The 23,067-nt window shown below is 40.2% G+C and overlaps 2 protein-coding genes, 1 long non-coding RNA gene and 3 pseudogenes across 3 annotated transcripts in view; 4 read left to right on the forward strand and 2 right to left on the reverse strand.

Moving 5' to 3' along the window:
* The window catches only part of LOC130402100 (uncharacterized), a 35,066-nt gene extending 23,132 nt beyond the window's left edge, over positions 1–11,934 (reverse strand). The window contains exon 1 of the long non-coding RNA XR_008903918.1: positions 11,664–11,934. This is a non-coding gene — a long non-coding RNA (uncharacterized LOC130402100). The remainder of the gene's footprint in view (positions 1–11,663) is intronic.
* LOC130402097 (transcription factor HES-5-like) lies at positions 1,017–1,900 on the forward strand (annotated as a pseudogene).
* LOC130402098 (transcription factor HES-5-like) lies at positions 5,993–6,731 on the forward strand (annotated as a pseudogene).
* LOC130402099 (transcription factor HES-5-like) lies at positions 8,202–8,819 on the forward strand (annotated as a pseudogene).
* Positions 11,935–17,210: 5,276 nt separating the features above from the next.
* On the reverse strand, positions 17,211–17,873 carry LOC130402428 (transcription factor HES-5-like). Its single transcript, XM_056606582.1, has 2 exons — positions 17,796–17,873; positions 17,211–17,678 (listed from the first exon to the last, which is right to left on the reverse strand). The coding sequence occupies exons 1-2, from the start codon at positions 17,856–17,858 to the stop codon at positions 17,268–17,270; spliced, it is 474 nt and encodes a 157-aa protein (XP_056462557.1). The 5' UTR covers positions 17,859–17,873; the 3' UTR covers positions 17,211–17,267.
* Positions 17,874–21,483: 3,610 nt separating this feature from the next.
* LOC130402204 (transcription factor HES-5-like) lies at positions 21,484–22,990 on the forward strand. Its single transcript, XM_056606342.1, has 2 exons — positions 21,484–21,582; positions 21,687–22,990. Exons 1-2 carry the CDS (start codon positions 21,520–21,522, stop codon positions 22,110–22,112), a joined length of 489 nt encoding a protein of 162 aa, XP_056462317.1. The 5' UTR covers positions 21,484–21,519; the 3' UTR covers positions 22,113–22,990.
* The last annotated feature ends 77 nt before the right edge of the window (positions 22,991–23,067 follow it).

Below are 23,067 nucleotides of genomic sequence, written 5' to 3' on the forward strand. Positions count from 1 at the left end.
CGTAAAATGTATACCATGATATTCCATTTTAGTAAATCCAAAAGATTCCCTCTTATTGTTGACTTCTGTGCTGAAATTATTCAGATATTGTTGTTGTGGTCAAATTCCAGAGTCCATGATCCAGCCAATGGGGTGCTTTCCCTCCAGATGGTCAGTGATGTCAGGGGTCTGTTTGTGGTGCAACACAGAGAATGGATCCTTAACCAAGGGTCCATTCAAAGTCCTTTTGTCAGCCATGACCACAGCACATTGGAGTCAGTGTGGGAAACTCAGATCCACTCTCTACTCACACCGACTACCAGTCACCACACTGAAGAAACATCTGCTACATCTGGACACTCAGAAACATGTCTTAACAAGTCAGAAATTCCTAATATAACGAAATAAACAATCAAATAAGAAAATACGACTGGAAAAATATAACGAGAGAATATTTAAATTGGAAAAAATAAGGTTTATCCGCTTTTATTGAACATTATTACTGAACTAAAATCCTGATTCAGTTCAAACGGCAATGAATGAATCAAGAAAATGTAATCCTAAAGTGAAAAAAAAATAATATAACCGATAAATCACTGGTCATATGCTGTTACTCATTTTAATTTTCCCATGTAAAGCAATGGCATTATTGATTGATAACCGGTAACTCCATAACTAATATCAATTTAACTACGTGTGTGAGGTAATGAGGACCACGTGCTATATGCACTTCATTGATCCCAGTATCAGGCAAGAGATCTAATCTCTCTACAGGGTCACCACTTTCCCAGATCCACACAGAGCCTCTCTCCATCACCCCCCAGTCCTCCACCTGGTCCCCTGAGATCTATCTATTGTCCCCCAGCAATAAGAGCCTGCAGCATGTGGCAGCCTGCGTTCCTCATTGTCCTCCCTAGCTCTCTGATTGGTTCAGACTGTGAGAACCTCCAACCAGACCTAGACCCACACAATCATATGGAGATTAGGGACTATATAAAGGAGGGCTGAAGCCAGGAGAGACCAGATCCTCTCTACCGAGACCTCTACAGCACAGAGATCCACACATGGCTCCTACAATCACTTCAGCAATGACTTCTTCCCAGGACCACCTAACCGTGACCCACAAGGTAAATTAAAGGAGAAACTTAAATACATTTTGACCTTAAATTGTAGTATTCATTGATGCTGATGCCGTGTTGAGATTAGTGTATTAAATATGCCTTTGTCTTCCTCCAGATCAGAAAGCCGCTGGTGGAAAAGCTACGCAGAGAGCGAATCAACAGCAGCATTGAGCAGCTCAAGTCTCTGCTGGGTCCAGAGTTCCTCAAACAAGAACCTGACTCCAAGATGGAGAAAGCAGACATCATGGAATTGACCGTTGACTTCCTGAGACAACTGCAGCTCTTTCGCCATGGAAACTCTGTCTCAGGTGTATCAGCTGCCAACCAGGGTCAATCCAGGTGTGTTCAGGAGATGTTTTACTTCCTGTCTAAGGATGAGGTGAAGACACTGTCAGAATGTTGGATCACTTCCAGAACCTTCGGACCTCCTCTGATACAAGGCTGACTGAGGGTGGTTCAATTCAGTTGAGCTCTCCACTCAAGCCCAATATCACCAAAGGGAAGAGTTCAGTTAACAGGGACGTCTGGAGGCCCTGGTAGAAACCTACACACTGGAGGTACCAGACAACATTGGCCATGTTGGTCACAACATGTTGTTGTCAATGTATAATATTAACTCAATATTGTAATCGTTTGATGTTCGAATATCATGTTATTCTTCTAAAAGAAGACCTCCACATATGTTTCTGCTATGTGTTGTAGTGTACTGTATCTACTGTCTGATATTACAGACTCACATAGGAGCTTTTGCTGCTTTAAAGTTTGATGTTCAAACTTAATGGCAATTATTTCATAATATATAGAGCCTTTCTCTCTCATGTAAAGATAGGGCTTGTTTGGTGCATTTATTTCCATTTTAGGAAACATCACGTATAATTAATTACTGATGATCATATTGATCTACTCTGTGTTCTTACTTATAATCTGTGATTTGTAATCGGTGCTCTATCAATTGGTGATCTGTTACAAGATCAAAAAGTTACTTATATGTTTGCATTGTGTGAGGTTATTCTCACATACAAGATTTGAAATTTCTATTTTTAGGAAAATTACCATATTTTTTTTCGTAAGCATTACTATCCTAATTGGATCCTAATTGATCACTTTGTGATGACAAATTCCTGATCAGTTATATGATCATGTTGCTTGTTTGCTTTTATGATGAAGCATAAAACATTGGATTCATAATGAACAATGAGCTGCACATTAATTTATAATGTCAACTCAATATTGTTACATGTAACATATCTGGTATGTCTTCTATGAAGACAACTGTTGAATGTATCCTCTACTCTGTTTGAGTACAATGTGTTTGGAGATCTTTTTCTAATGATTGTTGTGATGTGTCATCACCTCTATTGGACTTCAGTTGAAGTTTTATGGTTCTGAAATCATCTGTTTGAATAAACAAACATGAACTTCAATATTTTCTTGTCTTCTCTCTTTTAAATGTGGGTTACATTGTTATTCTTAGACATATTGATCACAAATAAAACCTTGTGTTGCTCCTGACGAGAAAGATACAATACTACAATACAGCAGTGCCTCGCCTCCATAACAGTGAAACCCAATATTGCACTTGCTGATGATAACTGTGACAGACAGCATGCAGATTGAAAATACTGTAGGTGAGATTAAGAATGTTATACACTGGAAAAAGGGTTTTAAGCCGTACTTCATCTGATTATTATTTTGTAATTCAATTCAAATAAACATTTTTTGTTTTATTTTTAAAATAACTTTTTTTTATTTCAAAATACTGTGAAATATAAATATTTTTAATTAGGAGCTCAATTAAGAAATATCCATTTTGACAAATGTAAAATTTTAAGGTTGTGTATTCAACTGATTAATAATTTTGTCATTCAATCCAAATATATATATATATTTTTTTTTCCTAAAACACTGTTATTTTTGATTAGGAGCTCAATTTAGAAATATTTGTTCAGACAAATGTACAATTTCAAGGTTACGTACAAGCCTGCGCATGCGCATTAAATACAAAGACGCTTACGACTACTGGACCAAACCGCAGTGTTGCCAACTTAGCGATTTTGTCGCTATATTTAGCTTCTTTTCAGACCCCTTTGGCGACTTTTTTTCAAAACAGCGACAAGCGACAAATCTAGCTTCTTTTTCAGCTGCTATTGGTGACTTTTGGCGACTTTTTGAGGTGAAAGCACTAGCCTTGACCAGAGTGACGATGACTCACTGGTTCTGTGAGCTAGGACAGTCTGTCTGTGTCTGGAGGGAGGTCTGGAGTAGGTCTAATTAGTAGCCATTTAGATATTGTATATTGTGTGGCGGCAGCAGCTCAGGTGGTAGAGCGGGTTGGCTGGTAACCTGAAGGTTGTTGGTTCGATCCCCGGCTTCACCAAACAGAGTATCGAGGTGTCTTTGACAAAGCACCTTACCCTGACTGATGTCGCGATGTGGTGTCGAAGCGGGGAAAAATGATGATGATGATGTATACAAAAATATGTTATGTTTAAAAATGTTCATGTTTAAATGAGAAACAATTGTTGGAGTGAATCAATATTTTTTTGTTTAGGATTTAACATACGATTTAAATGTATTAACTTCATTCAAAGAATAGAATTATACTTGGTGCCAAGTTGTATTATTTTGTTTTTATGAACATAGGAAATATTGTTTGAGGCAAGCTATATATTTGTCATTGGCTCAAGTTATGTAATATAGATGTGAACCATTACCCTTGTTTTTTTTAATTGGTTCAACAGAAGGCTTTTTCCAGTGTACTAGACTCTTCCAGGAGTATATAGGTGGGGGGAATAAAAGTGATTCAACAAAGCCAGAAAATTATATATCAGTCAGATGTGAAATAAACCTGGATAATGTTGCCTCCTCCTCATTACATTTCTACACACTTTTGCCAGTGTTTATCAGGTCTGAATATTATAACCTATTATGCATACACAATATACATTTGTGTTCATGCAAAAAGTAGTAGATGGACTATATTTCACCAAACCACTTGGGGCAGAACATTTCTCTTTCCTTAAATACATTACATTACTAATTATTGATACTAAACACCGTGGAAAAACTGCTTGCCATCTTAAGAGTTGACGGTTTTAGTCTTGTTGAGCTCTTCCCTCCATTCCTTATTTGTGACGTCATTCTCTTTATGTTAAGTGACGAGTAATAAGACACACTTCTTTTGTTCCTCCATTGAAATCAGTGAATGGGGAGAGTGTGGGAAACCAGTGAGAGCTCACTCACAGAGCCCCTGTGGGACGATAGACTTGGGACCTTTACCCTGGGGGATGGACACGGGTTAAAGAGGGAATCTGGACCTCTGAATGGAAACCTGTGAATGAGTTTCAAATCCCGAACGGTTTTCTTTTTTGTTTTTAAAAGTTTATAAGAAACTTTGATTTATTTTAATATTTTATTTTTATGTTATTAATTTCAGTTCAGCATATAAACAAAGATACTATCAAAGTCTATAACATCTTATATAACATCTTATATAAATAGTACTGTTATACTATTGATATTATTAATACATGTTAATTAGCTGATTTGAAAACCAATGGTATTTTGTAGTTAGTTGTAAATAATGTTATGTGTGTTAAAATGATTGCAACATCTACTGAGTTAAAGCTAGACTATTCAGAAAATTCCAATGTTGTATACCCTAAAACATATGACGGCGCAAATAAAGAATTAGCATTTAAAAAGGCACACTCCTATGATTCAGAAGAAGCTCTGTTAATGAATGGAGTGTGGGAAAGCTCTGGAGAGTGAAGTCACATTGCAAAGTCATTAGCATCATGAGTCCCAACAGAACCGCCTATTTCTCAATAGGGAATTGGCACACTGCAGGAAAAGGTATTCTCCCTCATGTCCGCCAAAGGCGTTAATTTCAAGAAAAGTTAAAGAGATGCATTTTTATCAGTGTCCGTAAATGTTTTCCACAATATTCAATTTTAGCAAATCCAAATTGTCTACAGAGACCTCTTATTCTTGAATTTGTACCGAAACTCTACCGATTTTGTTGTTATGGTGAAATTCCACAGTCCATAATTCAGCCAATGGGGTGCTTTCCCTCCAGATGGTCAGTGATGTCAGGGGTCTGTTTGTGGTGCAACACAGAGAATGGATCCTTAACCAAGGGTCCATTCAAAGTCCTTTTGTCAGCCATGACCACAGCACATTGGAGTCAGTGTGGGAAACTCAGATCCACTCTATACTCACACCGACTACCAGTCACCACACTGAAGAAACATCTGCTACATCTGGACACGCAGAAACATGTCTTAACAAGTAAGAAATTCCCAATACACAAGATAAATATAATATTTCAATTGGAAAAAAAAGATTACTCACTTTATTGAAAAAGACTGAACTGACTACTGATTTTGTTCTAAAGGCAATCATGAACCATTAATGTGTATAATCCTAAAATTAAAAAATATATATAACCTATAACTCTTTGTTTATTTTCGGTTTATCATATTTTTTGTTCATGTAAAGTAATGGCATTTATGATTGAAGCTGTTAAAGCCATAACTGATATCAATGAATCCTGATGTTGTGTGTTGTGATAAGGAGCACGTTCCCTATCAAAGTCATCTGTCCCGACATGAGGATCCAGATCTGATCTCTCTACAGGGTCACCACTTTCCCAGATCCACACAGAGCCTCTCTCCATCACCCCCCAGTCCTCCACCTGCTCCCCTGAGATCTATCTATTGTCCCCTAGCAATAAGAGCATGCAGGCTGTGGAAGCCTGTGTTCCTCGTTGTCCTCCCTAGCTCTCTGATTGGTGCAGACTGTGAGAACCTCCAACAAGACCAAGACCATCTCATATGGAGATGGGAGACTACATATAGCAAGGCTGAAGCCGGGAGACCAGATTCTCTCTACAGAGACCGCTACAGCAGAGAACCAGATACATGGCTCCTACAATCACTTCAGCAATGACTTCTTCCCTTGAGCACCTGACCCAAAGGGTAAATGAAAGGACAAACTTATCAAAACAATTGGAGTTGAATTGAAGTATGCATTGATGCTGATGCCGTGTTGACATTTGTGTATTAAATATGCGTTTTCCTATCTCCAAATCAGAAAGCCACTAGTCGAAAAACTACGCAGAGAGCGAATCAACAGCAGCATTGAGCAGCTCAAGTCTCTGCTGGGTCCAGAGTTCCTCAAACAAGAACCTGACTCCAAGATGGAGAAAGCAGACATTCTGTAAATTACAGTTGACTATCTAAGACAACTGCAGCTCTATCGCCATGGAAACTCTGTCTCGGGTGTATCAGCTGCCAACCAGGGTCACTCCAGGTGTGTCCAGGAGATGGTCCACTTCCTGTCTAAGGCTGAGGCGAAGACACTGTCCAACGAAGAATGTTGGATCACTTCCAGAACCTTCGGACCTCCTCTGATCCAAGGCTGACTGAGGGTGGTTAAATTCAGCTGAGCTCTCCACTCAAGCCCAATATCACCAAAGAGAAGAGTTCAGTTAACATCGCCATCTGGAGGCCCTGGTAGAAAACTACACACTGGCGGTACTAGACATCATTGAAGATGTTGGCCACAAAATGTTATTGTCGATAAACAATATTGTCTTTGTTTTTAAAGTTTGAGATTACATTATTCTTCTAAAAGAAGAACACCTCCACACAGGTTTCTGCCGCGTGTTGTACTATACTGTCTGAATTGTCTGTTATTACATACTCGCATAGGAGCTTTTAATGCTTTACAGTTTGATGTTCAAACTTAATGGCAATTCTATCAGTTGGTATTCAGCCTATTTATCCAATGGAAAGAAAAGGCCTGTTTAGTGAGTTTATTTCCATTCAGGAAACATTTTGTTATGCCAATGATCATTGTGATGGTTCTGAAATCGTCTGTTTGAATAAACAAACATGAACTTCAATATTTCTTGTCTTCTCTCTTTTTAATATGGGTGACATTGTTATTCTTACACTTATATATCACATTTTAATAAGAGTTTAATAGGAGTGTGCCTTGTTAGCATTTAACAAGGCACACTCCTATTATTCAGTGAAAACTCTGTCAATGAACGCAGTGTGGGAAAGCTCTAGAGAGTCTAGTCACATTGCAGAGTAATTAGCATCATCAGTCCTAACAGAACCGCCTATTACTCAATGGGGAATTGGCACACTTCAGGAAGTAGCTGTCTTGAATATATGAAGATTCTTGAGGTTCAGTTCAAATTCCAGTGTCTATGATCCAGCCAATGGGGTTCTTTCCCTCCAGATGGTCAGTGGTGTCAGGGGTCTGTTTGTGGTGCAACACAGAGAATGGATCCTTAACCAAGGGTCCATTCAAAGTCCTTTTGTCAGCCATGACCACAGCACATTGGAGTCAGTGTGGGAAACTCAGATCCACTCTCTACTCACACCGACTACCAGTCACCACACTGAAGAAACATCTGCTACATCTGGACACTCAGAAATATGTCCTAACAAGTTAGAAATCACCAACTTAATAATAATATACAATTAAATAAAAATATCAGAGAAATAAAGAAAGAATTACTTTTAATGAAAAATAAAACTGAACCGAACTGATTTCATGAAAGAGGAACACATGCATCATAAATACATATAATCCTAAAATGAACAAAAATATATGAATCTATAAATGTTCGTCTATGTGCTGTTTCTACGATTTATTGGTCAGGTACAGTAATGGCATTATTACATGATAAATGTTCTACCCATAACTGATATCAATAAATCCTGAACGTGTGTGTTGTAATGAGGAGCACGTGCCCCATCAAAGTCATTGGTCCCATCGTTAGGATCCAGATCTGATCTCTCTACAGGGTCACCACTTTCCCAGATCCACACAGAGCCTCTCTCCATCACCCCCCAGTCCTCCACCTGGTCCCCTGAGATCTATCTATTGTCCCCCAGCAATAAGAGCCTGCAGCATGTGGCAGCCTGCGTTCCTCATTGTCCTCCTTAGCTCTCTGATTGGTTCAGACTGTGAGAACCTCCAACCAGACCTAGACGACCCACACATTCATATGGAGATTAGGGACTATATAAAGGAGGGCTGAAGCCAGGAGAGACCAGATTCTCTCTACAGAGACCTCTACTGCACAGAGAACCACACATGGCTCCTACAATCACTTCAGCAATGACTTCTTCCCAGGACCACCTAACCCTGCCCCACAAGGTAAATTAAAGGACAAACTTAAAAATATTTAGACTTAAATTGTAGTATGCATTGATTCTGATGCCATGTTGAGATTTGTGTATTAAATATATCGTTGTCTTTCTCCAGATCAGAAAGCCACTGGTGGAAAAGCTACGCAGAGAGCGAATCAACAGCAGCATTGAGCAGCTCAAGTCTCTGCTGGGTCCAGAGTTCCTCAAACAAGAACCTGACTCCAAGATGGAGAAAGCAGACATTCTGGAGATGACAGTTGACTTCCTGTGACAACTGCAGCTCTCTCGCCATGGAAAATCTTTCAAAGGTTTAACAGCTGCCAACCAGGGTCACTCCAGGTGTGTCCAGGAGGTGGTCCACTTCCTGTCTAAGGATGAGGTGAAGACACTGGCCAACAGAAGAATGTTGGATCACTTCCAGAACCTTCGGACCTCCTCTGATACAAGGCTGACTGAGGGTGGTTCAATTCAGTTGAGCTCTCCACTCAAGCCCAATATCACCAAAGAGAAGAGTTCAGTTAACAGCGCCGTCTGGAGGCCCTGGTAGAAACCTACACACTGGAAGTACCAGACAACATTGGCCATGTTGTTCACAACATGTTGTTGTCAATGTATAATATCAACTCAATATTGATGTTCGAATATCATGTTATTCTTCTAAAAGAAGACCTCCACATATGTTTCTGCTACGTGTTGTAGTGTACTGTATCAACTGTCTGTTATTACAGATTCACAAAAGAGCTTTTTCTGCTTTAGAGTTTGATGTTCAAACTTAGTGGCAATTATTTGATAACATATAGAGCCTTTCTCTCTCATGTAAAGATAGGGCATGTTTGGTGCATTTATTTCCATTTAAGGAAACATTTTTACACTGTATAATTAATTACTAATGATCATAGTGATCTAGTCTGTGTTCTTCTTTCAAATCTGTGAATTGTAATCTGTGCTTTAACATTCTTCTAAAAGAAGAAAACCTCCACATGTTTCTGCTACGTGTTGTAGTGTACTGTTTCAACTGTCTGTTATTACAGACTCACAGAGGAGCTTTTTCTGCTTTAACGTTTGATGATATTGAAAATATTTAACTTAATTTTCTAAGGGAAATACATGGCATATTTATGCATTTGTTTAGATTTGAAGGACCATTTTGTTACTCTAAAATGAATTGCTGATGATCGTGTGGATCTATTTTGTTTTTGTAATTTAAATCTCTGATTTGTAATCTGTGATCTATTGAATTCTGATCTGTTTGTATTGTATGATGTTATTCTCATACACACAAGTGGTGATATTTTAATTTCATTTTCATGAAATTCATGAAAAGTGGTACTATCCCAACTGGATAGTAACCCTACTTCATTACTTTGCGATGAAACATTCCTGATCAATTATATGATCCTGTTTCTTTTGTTTTAATTATGAAGCTTAAAACATTGGATTCATAGTAAACTATGAGTTAAGCTTTGAGTGTAAACTCAACATTGTTACCTTTAACATTTTATATCTTCTATGAAGACAACTGTTCAAATGTTCATCCTCCACTCTGTTTGAGTACAATGTGCTTTGGAGATCTTTTTCAAATGATTGTTGTGATGTGTCATCACCTCTATTGGACTTCAGTTGAAGTTTATACTGCTGAATATGTCTGTGTGAATAAAAAACTTAAAATGAACTAACACTTCTCGTATATTTATATTATAAGTTGAGATGAGTTGACAACACAATCAGCTGTAGGATATTTTACCTGGGGAATTAAACCATGGGGTAGTCCTGCGCTGTGATCCGTTGTCAAAACAATCATGCAAAATTATTTTTCAGCATGTTAACTGCTGAGAATGCCGAACGTTAAAGTATGTCATATCACTAAATAAGGTATGTAACTTAAGTTATTACTCAGTTGGAAAGCTAAGAAAGAAGCTTTGAAACAGTCATAGCTGGTGCAACCGTCTCACTTGCTAAGTATCCTGCATTGGAATTCATTTCCATCATCATCATCTTGGATGCATAAAATCAGGATGCATAAAATCTACACCAACCTCATACTTACCAATCCTAAGCGGAATCCCACCACCAGCAATCCGTCGTGAAGCAGCCTGCCTTAACCTTGCACAGAGAGCTCAACGCAGAGCCAGCCACCTACTCCACCACGACATCAACTCAAACGACCCACCACCACGCCTACCGTCGAGGGAACCAATCCCTGCAAGACTCCAGGGCCTGCTGCATGAGGCAAATGGCCAGCCACCTGGGTCCTGGACCATCACACAATGGACCAAACAGTGGGGCCAAGCCAACACCAAGCTACATGGCTACATCGAAACACCGTCCACAAGGCCTGCAGGACACAACCTCAACCGAAAATCCTGGGTACGACTTAACAGATGCCGGACAGGACATGGACGCTTCAGAGCCAACATGCACAGGATGAAACTTTGTGTTGCCCCTGACTGCCCCTGTGGAGCCCCAGAGCATACGGGTGATCACATCATAAACGACTGCACCAAGTACCAGTGCCCTGGTCTCCAGGCACTGTCTACCCTGAACAGTGAAGCACTGGCATGGCTAGAGGACACAAGCTTAGTCATTTAACAGTATTGAGATGTACTTTGTGACATACGAATATATATATATATATCATCTTAACCCAAAACCTTAGTTCTAATTGCAGAAGCACAAAAACATTGTAATAAACTATAGTATGACACTGAGAAAGAATGCAACACTTAGTATTTACAAAATTAAGATTGTTTAACTAAATTAAGATTTTTTAACTAAACTAAATTAAGATTGTTTAACTAAACTAAATTATTTTCTACGTTTAAAGGAAGGTAGAAAATAAATATTCAATTTGAGTCAACATTTGGGGCATATTTTGGTTCAAAATACCAAATTCCTCATACATCATTTGTGCAGTGCATTCATTCATAATATTCAGATCCCATCAGCATGCCAAATTATGGAGATCCAGTAGTAATAAACCCGTCCCTCTGCATGCAGGACCATTCCTCCCATGTGGGCTACAGAAGATGAACTACAGAATAACTAGTTATCCGACATACTCGCACATAGCTGCATTTCTGTGCCACGTGTAAACCAGCAAGCTTCGATGACAGCTTTACCCTAAACTGTATTGTATACTAGCGCTTTAAGGACTGGCAGTGATATTACCATATTATATGTAGGCTACTAGCTGACGTTAGCTGTATTCATTGGGAGATAGTGTCATACTCTGCATTGCTAACCAGCAAAGATACATTTATACGTGATTAATATCAATTCTACCCCAATAACCAAAAGGCATTTTCAATTGCTAATGCAAATGTCCATTAGTAATTCAAATATCCACTCTCGGCGTTACAGATGTTATAACGGTAATGTTACACGAACTTACTGTTCTAAGCGTCCTTTGTCTTTTTCTTGCGTCGTAACGTTCCGTGCTGCGACACGTCACTCTGACATGTAGCTAGGCTAGTTACCCAACTCCAGTTACCCGTCCAGTTACCCGTCCAGTTACCCGTCGCTCCCATGGTCGCTCCTCCGACAGTTGAAGTTCAAAACAACATGACACAAAACTTTTCCAGGCCCAAAAAAACACAAATCCTGGAGAAAAAAAACGTAGTTACTACCAGTATAATTCAAGTCCAACGTTCGCTTTGCAGACATTTTAGAAGACCCATCATTAGCATGTAGCCTATAGCTGCTTAACGGTCATTATCAGTTGAGGATTCCCGGGTAAAGTGGTCTGGCTCGAGCGAGCCTGACAGGCGGGCTCAATGGCTGATACTTTGACGGACAGTCTGTAGGACCAATGGATCCGACCAATTACAAAATATAGTAGGCTATAATATAGTTATTTTATTGTTATTTCCTACTATGGATGACATGATACAATGCGTTCAGTCTAGTCATCAATATCAGCAGTAATCAAGTTTTGTTTTTGTGTTATTTAATTTGAACTAGCCTAGATGCTTTAGGCCTACTTTTGCCATGTTGTCTGTCAGATAACATACTTATACAATTTCTGAAGATCTAAAAAAAAAATCAGGGATGATTTGTTTTTGCCTGATCCCTAATCTGTTGCTGTAGGCTATCTAACGTGAATAAGACACACTTCTTTTGTTCCTCCAGTGAGACCAGTGAATGGAGAGTTTGGGAAACCAGTGAGAGCTCACTCACAGAGCCCCCTTGGGACAATAGATTTAGGATCCTTGCCCTGGGGGACTGACAGGGGTTAAAGAGGGAATCTCCCGATACAATCCTCTATCTGTCCGTGAGTCCATCCATCATCTTAACCGCTCTCGTTTGGCTCACGTGACACCAGGGTACTTGGTACCGGTACTTTCCGTTGCAAGTTCCTCATTAGTAAATTTATGGAGCTGAAATCACTAACAATATTTAGAAGGAGTTGCAGTTAATTGTCAAAAATAAACATACTTATAGGGATAACCAATTAACCGAAACTGCATAGTGACTTAAATTAAATTTTTAAGTGTTTGGTTGCCGCCTAATTGGAAATGATCTAGTTTGACTATCACCGGGAACCCCATTGAGCAAGGGGTTCAAATTCAAGTCATTCTGAAAAAGTAATTTATTGCTTATATAATATTGTATACCTCTCAATAAAACAGGTTAAACATTTTGTTCTAGTTCTCAGGAGGTGAAGTCTGTCCAGCGTGCCATCGGTCTGTCCAGTGATCTTCTCAGGTCGTGGCTGGTTGTCCTGCCCCAGCTGGCTCTCTGAGCACCAGCGTGCCATCGGTCTGTCCAGTGATCTTCTCAGGTCGTGGCTGGTTGTCCTGCCCCAGCTGGCTCTCTGAGCACCAACGTGCGCGGCTGAGCGTGCCCCCGTCACACGCCCTCCACTCTCTGCGGAGCTGGGAGCCACGGCGACACACGGCTTCCCACACTTGTGTATGCAGCCTGCTCAGCTGCCAGACAATAGAAGTGTGTCGGCTCTCTGAGCCCCGGGCCCGTTCCCAGGGTCGGACCCATCAGGCCAGAGAGCACTCTACACATCCACCATCTGCTGCGGGCGAAGGTAACTCATGAGGTGACAGACCTGCCCAAAGCATTCTCCTTACCAAACCGCTTCTTTAAAATATTTATTTGAAAAGTGTTGCTGCCTGTTTGTATATGTGTCATGTTGACGAGATGGCACACGCATGTACTTAACCTAACCTCTTATATAAAAAAAAGGAAAATGAAAGTAAAGATACAAAAAGGTGTCACCTTATTTGTACAGTTCTCAGTTGTTCGTTTAGAGTCCTAAATACTGTAAAATGGCAGTCCTAATGATGGTGCATTGTATCCTGTGTCCCCATCAGTGAGAACCTTTCCCAGGCAGGAGGGCTGCAGCTGACCTTTGATATACTGAAGAAACGATCCCACCTGGTAGTGTGACAGCTACGCAATTCAGCCTATTGTCCCGGGGTCGGAGCCCTGTGATTGGCTGAACAGCAAGTGGACTGGCGGGATGAAGAGCATAAAGGAGCAGTGAAGAGGCAGCGGAGACAACACATCACCGGCGCTAGAACAGAAGCAAGGCAACCCTCCAGACGTGGGATCAACTGCAGAGTCAGGAGCTTGTTTGTGAAATGGCCCCGTATTCAGAGCTCGTTCTACAGCACACCATCAAGGAGCAGCAGATTCGGTAAGTTAAGGGTTTATATTTCAGATTTGGTCTGAATCTAATTTAGTTAACATATATTTAATTGATTGATATTCATTAATACTGGTGGCCTGCACACCGGTAAATCAACTGATTGGCTCAAATTAGTCCTTCATGGGCTCTATATTTGACCTGGGGCCAATATGAGCCAATCAGAATGGAGTATAGAATAAATTGTATGCTTGTTGCTGATTTATTACAGGTTTCTTTTTACATTTGAAACCTTCAGTTCTGCATATCTAATGGCGTTCTCTCCCCTCCCAGGTGTAAACTCCACATGCTAGAGAGAAAGTGCTCCACTGGAGTGGAGAAGCTGAGGGTTCTGATCGGAGAACACCTGCAGAATGGAATCCCAGCGTCGGACATCTTGGAGAAGACGGTGTCCTTCTTCACCGTGAGGAAGGCCCTGCTGACCCACAGCGGCTACTCCAGATGTACCAGAGAGTTCCTCCGTCTGTCCTCCACGTCGGATGAAGATGTGGCGCCGCTGTGCCTTTAGAATACTACATGGAGAAAAACATGAACGATGTCCAAGGACCTGGATAAGAACACTGTCAGCATGTGACCAGCAGCTCCAAGGTTTTGTGGAGTCCTGTTCTGCATGGGCTTTACAGAAGGAAATGTATTTTCTCCCAGTGCCTTATTGTCCCAGTGCCTCATGACACGCAGTGATACTGCTATTGACCTTCTCTAAGAGAGAAATAATGTTTATTTTCTTTGTGAGAACACACATTTTTATGTTTTAAGTTAGGCCTAAGTGTCCTTTCCAGAATGCCTTGCCCTGTAAGGGCCATCTTAATGAAGCCATGTCAGAGAAATGCCTTTAACATGCAAATGTCTGGAACATTTGCATACTCTTTTGCCTGTTTAGCTAATTGGACTTCCACATTGTTATTCGCAACCTACTTTACATATAATCTGATATAATTTGTGTGGGAATACCAAGATAGTGCAAATAATGATCCTCTGCTGATTTTGGGATCATCTTGTCACTGATTTGCATGTCTTAGTCGTCAAATGTGCATGTCATTTCTAAATAGTGCCTTATTTAGATGCCTTAAGGAAAAAATACAAACCTTCCTCAGCAAATAGGTTTGATTTTGTTTTGTGCCTTCTATATGTCACTGGAATATATGTGGTTTCTTTGCCACCAAAAATACTTAATTTTGTTTCATTGTTGTTACAATTTCTGAGAAAATAAAAATGCAAGACATTCAAATTGTTTGTGTCCTGCCTGCTCTTTCGTGTCAACTAATTTAAGCAAATTCTATTTGTGCATTATTACTACAATAAGTAAATTCATAGGGATAATCACCGCGTTCGTCTCGGACGGTAAACCTTCCACGAGCCGGGCATATCAAACTGTTCATTGCCCTGCCGCTTGGTGATTATCCCGTTTATTCTATTTCTTTCTTGCCAACATAATAAAACAATTCAAATAATACTATTCAATAATATTACAATTCAATGGTACTTTAATAATTATGCTTTTTCTTATTCGTATTGCATGCTCATTAAATGTATACTCTGTTTGAGTTCATCTCCCTCAAAAAGTATTCCCCTTTAATTAGGACCGATCAAACAAGCATTCCTGTCCTGTCAGGTCTGGGGAACGGCTTCCATGGGCCTCGTCTTCTGCTTTTGTCATCCCGTAGTCCTCGTCGCTCTTTAACCAGTCCTCAAATGTCTTCCCTACTCCAAATACACTAAAATTGACAATGAATTCGTCCATCTTTAAAACGCTGCAATGTTTAGAACTACGGTGAATAACGTTAGCTCAGCTGTTGCTAATTAGGTTCTATAGCATCCATACAAGGCTGCATCTGATCACTAGTTTAATAACGTAGTTGCTACATTGTATCTCACTCGCAAAACTATGTATCGACTGACACTTCTGATAGATTTCCGACACATATTAGAAAAATATTTAAACAAGGTTTATTTTTACAATGGACCTCATGTTTGAACTTTCTTTGATAGAAAAAAATACAAGTGGCGTATTGATCTACTATCTGATGACGCTGTGCTCAGTCAGCAGCAAGTAGAACCGACAAGTCAGCGGGCAACCTGCCGGGTTAATGCCCTCCTCCCAGCCAATCAGAATCACACATTCTTAAACAAAGTAAAATAAACTTTTTTAATGCAACATAGTGTAATGTAGCTTTAAGTGTTGTTTTAATGTTTTTTGTTCATTAAAATGTAAATTTAAGGAAAACGTGGACGTTTTTTGACAATTAGAGATTAAGTTATACTTATATGCTGTTTGCTCTTAGAAATACTGTTAGTAGATACCATGTATCCAATCAAAGGCTGACATCAATAAAGTTTGTAAAATAAAGTAACTAATTCGTAACTAAGTCTTCAACTCATGCCTTTAAAGAGAAATTAAACTCAATAATTCATAATTAATCAGAATTGATAGTGTATAATTGTGGCCAGTGTGCCGCCTATACATGAACCTCAACCTTTGCCTGTGGCTCTTTCAAAAGGAAAGTATGAAATGTAACACATTTAAAACGGGCCTGGCTCAGTATAAAGCTGATCTCCAGCAGGTTCCTGTATAAATATAATACCATTTTACAAAAAGTTTAGCAAAGTCTTATATTCTATGATGATTCACAAAAAAGTGATTCACCCTCGTCATAGCATGAGATGCGTTCATTATCTTAATATTGACTAAGAAGTTAAGGAATCTTGAGACATTGCTGCATTTCTCTTTACCTTTTTCTCAGAAAAAAACAAGGACCCAAGTGCTGTTGTTTTTTAAGATTGTGTTTATTCGCATCAAATTGTTTTGAAGGAAAACGTTCATTTTAAGGCATGTTATTCAACAATAACAGTAACAATCTCTTCATAGAAGTGAAAGGTGCGTTGACTCATAGAGTGATAAAACAGCACATTGGTTTTGATGTGATCTTCTCCTAACAGAGAAAAACACAAAACTCTTTGTCTGACTAAAATGCAGACAGTTTGTAAAACATTTGACATTGTCAACTTTAAACGAGAAAACAACAAACCCATATGCTGGTAGAATCAGTAGCTTTCATATTATAACAATTTTCCCATAGGGAGGAAAATACATTGATTTGGGTTTTTTACCAAAAAACAATACAATACAAGAATCAGATTTTGATGCATAAGAACAGAAAGAAACCTGTCTGTAAATATGACAGTAACAGAATCCCGGCTGAGCGGCACCTTCACAAAAGGTAATAGACAGCAATTTTTTGACGGCAAAAAATGAGGAAAAACAAAACAACAAGCGTAGCAGTCTTGAACCAAGTGGTTGTACAACAACGGTCCCTTTCAGAGAGCACATCCGAGTCTCTACCACGGCCTCCACGGGCTGGGGCTGGCCCTGGGCTTCTGCTGGCCCAGGCTGGGCTTGACTGGGCTCACTGGGACCTTCATGTCCGGTTCAGAGGAGGCCTGATGGTTCTGGAAATGGTCCAATACTCTTCCGTTGGACTGTGTCTTCCCCTCATCCTTAGACAGGAAGTGGACCATCTCCTGGACACACCTGGAGTGACCCTGGTTGGCAGAGGATGAAACTGAGTGTCCTCGGCGATAGAGCTGCTGTTGTCTCACAAAGACCACCGTCATCTCCAGAATGTCTGCTTTCTCCATCTTGGAGTCAGGTTCTTGTTTGAGGAACTCTGGACCCAGCAGAGACTTGAGCTGCTCAATGCTGCTGTTGATTCGCTCTCTGCGTAGCTTTTCCACCAGCGGCTTCCTGATCTGGAGGAAGAGAAGGAAATCATGAATACACTTGATCTCAACAAATAAAAGTCAGCACAAATACAAGCAATGTGTAACGTTTTTTAAGAGTCTGTCTAAATTTAGTCTTGAATTTACCTTATGAGTTAGAGTCAGGTGACTCTCAGGAGAAGTCATTGCTGAAGTGATTGTAGGAGCCATGTGTGGATCTCTGCTGTAGAGGTCTCGGTAGAGAGGATCTGGTCTCCCCTGGCTTCAGCCCTCCTTTATATAGTCCCTAATCTCCATATGAATGTGTGGGTCTAGGTCTGGTTGGAGGTTCTCACAGTCTGAACCAATCAGAGAGCTAAGGAGGACAATGAGGAATGCAGGCTGCCACATGCTGCAGGCTCTTATTGCTGGGGGACAATAGATAGATCTCAGGGGACCAGGTGGAGGACTGGGGGGTGATGGAGAGAGGCTCTGTGTGGATCTGGGAAAGTGGTGACCCTGTAGAGAGATCAGAGCTGTAGCCTGTTGTTGGGATCAATGAGTCTGACTGAACACACCCTGGTAGTTGAATCACCCTCGTGGAAGAGTCTCAGACACACTTAATGTTTAACTAAGTCTTGCAGAGTAATAGTTTTTATTTGATATTTAACTTCTAATTTGAACTCATAGATGACTCCAGTAGCTGTTGGACTCACTGGTTTCATTTGCAGTGCTCCAAACTTGTTTGCAATACATTTTTGATTTCAAGTACTTCTTTGATCAAATATTGAATAATTATTTCACAATTAGTCTTCATGTAGGAAATTGCATACGTAAATAGTGTTGGAAATTCCAACCCTGTCCTCGATGTCTACAATTTACACAAAATCAATACTTTTTTTTTAAATGTAAAGTAATGAAGAAAAAAACATTTTGACATTTTTACTTCAGACCTGTGTATCATTTTGGGGATATGAAAGAATTATGATTTATTTATTTTTTTTATCAGTTTTATCAGGTTGTCTAGCTGGTTTGGATCGCAATTTTTGGTATTTTCTTATTTGGGGACTCCCAGTTCCATAAACAACACAGAATGCAGAGGAGAGAGAGAGACCATTCAGATAATCCCTTATGTGGGTCTGCATTCCATACTGCGTCTCTGTGCACCATTTCACAGCAACCTCTCCATTGATGTCGGGAATCTTTATCCACAGACAGTGAGACACCACGACTCCCTGAATTGCTCCTAACGTGATGTGATGTGCAACTAGACACACTTCTTTTGTCCCTAATGAATGCAGTGATTGAACAGAGTGTGGGAAACCAGGGAAGGCTCACTCACAGGCCCCCGGGGGACAATAGCTCCGGCCCCCTAGACGGGGAGGTGAGGGGGAAGCAGAGCCATTCAGTTTTATAGTACGCTTAAAAGAAAGGTTGTTGTTTTTCTTGTGTTTGGTTTTTCACAAGTAGCATTGTTTATTTGTAAATGTGTATATTTAACTCTGCATTTTAAAATGTATCAACAAACGGTTCAGCACAAATGTTCTGATGCACAATGTTTTCAATGAAGAAAATGCATCTGGGTTTTTTAAATTTAATTTGAATTTGATCCTGACCAATAAAAATTAGATGAAATCCTGGCCTAACGTTGAGGGTGCATCTTGTGTCAGAATGTTTGTATTGACTGCTCCCGTAATTGGGAAGTGCCTCAACAACAAACTTCCCCCTCAGGGGATGGCTGGGAACTGCTTGTGTGGGAGTGAATTAGCATTAAACAAGGCACACGCCTGTTGTTGACTGGGGGCTGGGTCAATGGGCAGAGTGTGGGAAAGCTCTGGAGAGCAGAGTCACAGTTCAGTGTGATTAGCATCATCAGCCCCCACCAGCACCTGACAGCAGCTCCATCAAAGGGCTCGGGCACACTTAGGACCAGACGTTCAGTGCTCCTGCTGCCTAATACAATATATTACTTTATTTGGGGGCTAACTGTTTTGGGTCTCACGTCAAGTGCTGTCTTGACTTGCCAGATGTTCAGACGGAAGCCTTTGGCGGCGTCAGTGCAGAGGCGGGCCTGAACACATGCCAGGAAGGACCAAGGGGGTCACGTTCATCTTCCCTGTTTGGTGTAGCATTCAGTGCAGAGGCGGGCCTGAACACATGCCAGGAAGGACCAAGGGGGTCACGTTCATCTTCCCTGTTTGGTGTAGCATTCAGTGCAGAGGCGGGCCTGAACACATGCCAGGAAGGACCAAGGGGGTCACGTTCATCTTCCCTGTTTGGTGTAGCATTCAGTGCAGAGGCGGGCCTGAACACATGCCAGGAAGGACCAAGGGGGTCACGTTCATCTTCCCTGTTTGGTGTAGCATTCCATTACATGAACGTGCAGATATGTGTAAAATATACAAATATTTTTGCTATAATGAATTACAATTAACATAAATTGACCTATTTCTACGGATTAGATTCCGGTTTGTTATTTCTGTTTGTTGAGTATACAATTTAGAACAAGAATGAAATATAAATTATACAAAGAGCATGTTGTATGCAGTCTACCAGAGGCAGGGTATACTTTAATCTGAAAATATTATTGATTAATAATTTGGAAGTTCTCCTCAATATTAAACATACTTTATTCATAACTTGTATGAGCTTTCTTTAAAATTTCAAATGTAATCTTGATTAGGCTTACTGTGTGTACATTTTATCCATTCATATTTATTTAACTTCATATGTTAGTGTGAAACATGTAAACATTCCCTATGCATAAAATATGCCATGCAGATAAAGTTAGATTGTGAGCATATTTTATTAACTCTCTCTCCGGGCGCTACTAAGTGAGGTCAAAGTCTGTCTGTCATCTGAGACAACACAGGCAACCTAAAGCTGCCTTCCAATGTTGTTACACATTAACTACAGCACACACACACACACACACACACACACACACACACACACACACACACACACACACACACACACACACACACACACACACACACACACACACACACACACACACACATAAACACACACACACATACACACAAACCCAAACCCAAGTGTGGGAAACTCTTGGTAACTTTGTACCCACCCCAGGACAGAGGAACATCTGGACTCCAGGGTCATTAGCAACCAGAGGAATGGACTCACCTTACAAACTGAAGACACGCCCGGACTCGTCCTTCCAATAAGATTGAGGCAAACGTCTAACAGCAATTCACAATCATTGAATGAATTTGAGAATTTCATTGATTAATAAAATATATACGTTTTTTGTTTTGTTTAATGAAAATAATAAATGACAAAGATCCAATATGTATATTTGGCCTCGGTTATTAAGAAAACTTTCCTAAAATAAGTTTGAATCCATACATTATCAACGACAACTATTATTTAATGGATAATATCAATCATGTTCAATGAAAGTTTGCAATTAGTATTTTATTCTATATTTTATGAATGTAAAATACATGTTTCTTTACAAGCTATGTATTTGACTACATGTTGACATTGACTATCATTATGAATTTGATTGGATGAAGCACAAGTGCCAAATCAATGTTATTGATCCGAGCATTAGGATCCAGATCTGATCTCTCTACAGGGTCACCACTTTCCCAGATCCACACAGAGCCTCTCTCCATCACCCCCCAGTCCTCCACCTGGTCCCCTGAGATCTATCTATTGTCCCCCAGCAATAAGAGCCTGCAGCATGTGGCAGCCTGCATTCCTCATTGTCCTCCCTAGCTCTCTGATTGGTTCAGACTGTGAGAACCTCCAACCAGACCTAGACCCACACATTCATATGGAGATTAGGGACTATATAAAGGAGGGCTGAAGCCAGGAGAGACCAGATTCTCTCTACAGAGACCTCTACTGCAGAGAACCACACATGGCTCCTACAATCACCTCAGCAATGACTTCTCCTCAGAATCACCAAACTTTAACACACAAGGTAAATTCAAGACTGAACTTAACAAAACATTTGGAGGTTAATTATAGTATCTATTCATACTCTATCGAGATTTGTTTCTTAAATATGCCTTTCTCTTCCTCCAGATCAGAAAACCGCTGGTGGAAAAGCTACGCAGAGAGCGAATCAACAGCAGCATTGAGCAGCTCAAGTCTCTGCTGGGTCCAGAGTTCCTCAAACAAGAACCTGACTCCAAGATGGAGAAAGCAGACATTCTGGAGATAACCGTTGAATTTGTGAGACAACAGCAGCTTTCTCGCCATGAAAACTCAGCCTCATCAGCGGCCAATCGGGGTCACTCCAGGTGTGTCCAGGAGATGGCCCATTACCTGTCGAAAGATGAGGTGAAGACACTTTCCAACAGAAGAATGTTGGATCACTTCCAGAGCCTTGATTCATCCTCTGAAACAAGACTAAGTGGGGCTGGTGCACTTCAGCTGAGCTCTCCGCTCAAGCCCAGCATCTCCGAAGAGAAGAGTTCAGTGAACCGCGGCATGTGGAGGCCCTGGTAGAAACCTACGGACTGGAGATACTAGCAATTACAATGTTGACCATGTTGGTCTCAAGTGGTTGTTGAGTCATCAACTAAGATGTAGTTGCATTGTAAAATGCTTTTTTTTTTTGCGCTATTTCAAGGGAATAAGTTCAAGAACGAATTGTTATCTTATGATAAGTAAGCGATGTGTCGGAATTTGGTTGAATCGCAACCTCTGGCGACCCCTGGCGTCTTTGTTTGGATTGGTTAGATATTGAGGTTAGTTAACTGACTAAACGTGTTCTATGAACGCAGCAATGGCCCCTATGTAGGCCATAACAGCAGACTTAATGTTATGTTCAGCTTTTAATATTTGAAAGACAATTGCGATATTCGCATGTATGAAGGCCTACTTCGAGTCCTCCGTGGGGATCCATTCAGCCCTTATTGGGTTTCTACATATTTTAAATCAACATGTTTTAATGTTCAATGTTTCAAAGGGCATGCTGTACACGCACGCTTGATTTAACTAAGCGCTGCGCTGTATAGGTCTACATTATATTCCTGAATTTACAATGATTTGTCTTCTGCGAAGATCATTTCCTTTAACTCTTTATGAGTTAAGCCTACAATGTTTGTTGGCGTGATTCTTGTGTTGTTGTGATGCATCATCACCTTTGCAGCCGTTATACATCAGTTAATGATGTGAATAAAATAACATGTACCGATTCCTGTGTTTGCCGTTTTATTAGGCCTACTACGTGCTTTCTTCATTCCCTAATTTATATATTATTCTCCTGCGATCTTTTCTCGTGTATTCCACTCCGTAGACCCTGAACCGTCTCTTCCCGTGTCCTACATTTTCTTATTTGGAAAAAAAACAACTCAAAACAAAACTATTTTTTTGGGTATAATTAGGCCTACAAAGAATTCAACACAAATTATATTAACAAAAAATAATAATCTTTAGCCTACCTAATTTATTATTTAGT

The sequence above is a fragment of the Gadus chalcogrammus genome, chromosome 13, assembly GCF_026213295.1.
Source record: "Gadus chalcogrammus isolate NIFS_2021 chromosome 13, NIFS_Gcha_1.0, whole genome shotgun sequence".
Classification (NCBI taxonomy): Eukaryota; Metazoa; Chordata; class Actinopteri; order Gadiformes; family Gadidae; genus Gadus; species Gadus chalcogrammus.

Bases quoted from the DNA above. Each gene is read 5' to 3' on its own strand.
- LOC130402428 (XM_056606582.1), bottom strand. From the start codon at position 17,858: ATGGCTCCTACAATCACTTCAGCAATGACTTCTCCTGAGAGTCACCTG. The intron at 17,679-17,795 runs GTAAATTCAAGA...CTCTTCCTCCAG, and splicing joins ACCTGACTCTAACTCATAAG to ATCAGGAAGCCGCTGGTGGA.
- LOC130402204 (XM_056606342.1), top strand. From the start codon at position 21,520: ATGGCTCCTACAATCACCTCAGCAATGACTTCTCCTCAGAATCACCAA. The intron at 21,583-21,686 runs GTAAATTCAAGA...CTCTTCCTCCAG, and splicing joins ACCAAACTTTAACACACAAG to ATCAGAAAACCGCTGGTGGA.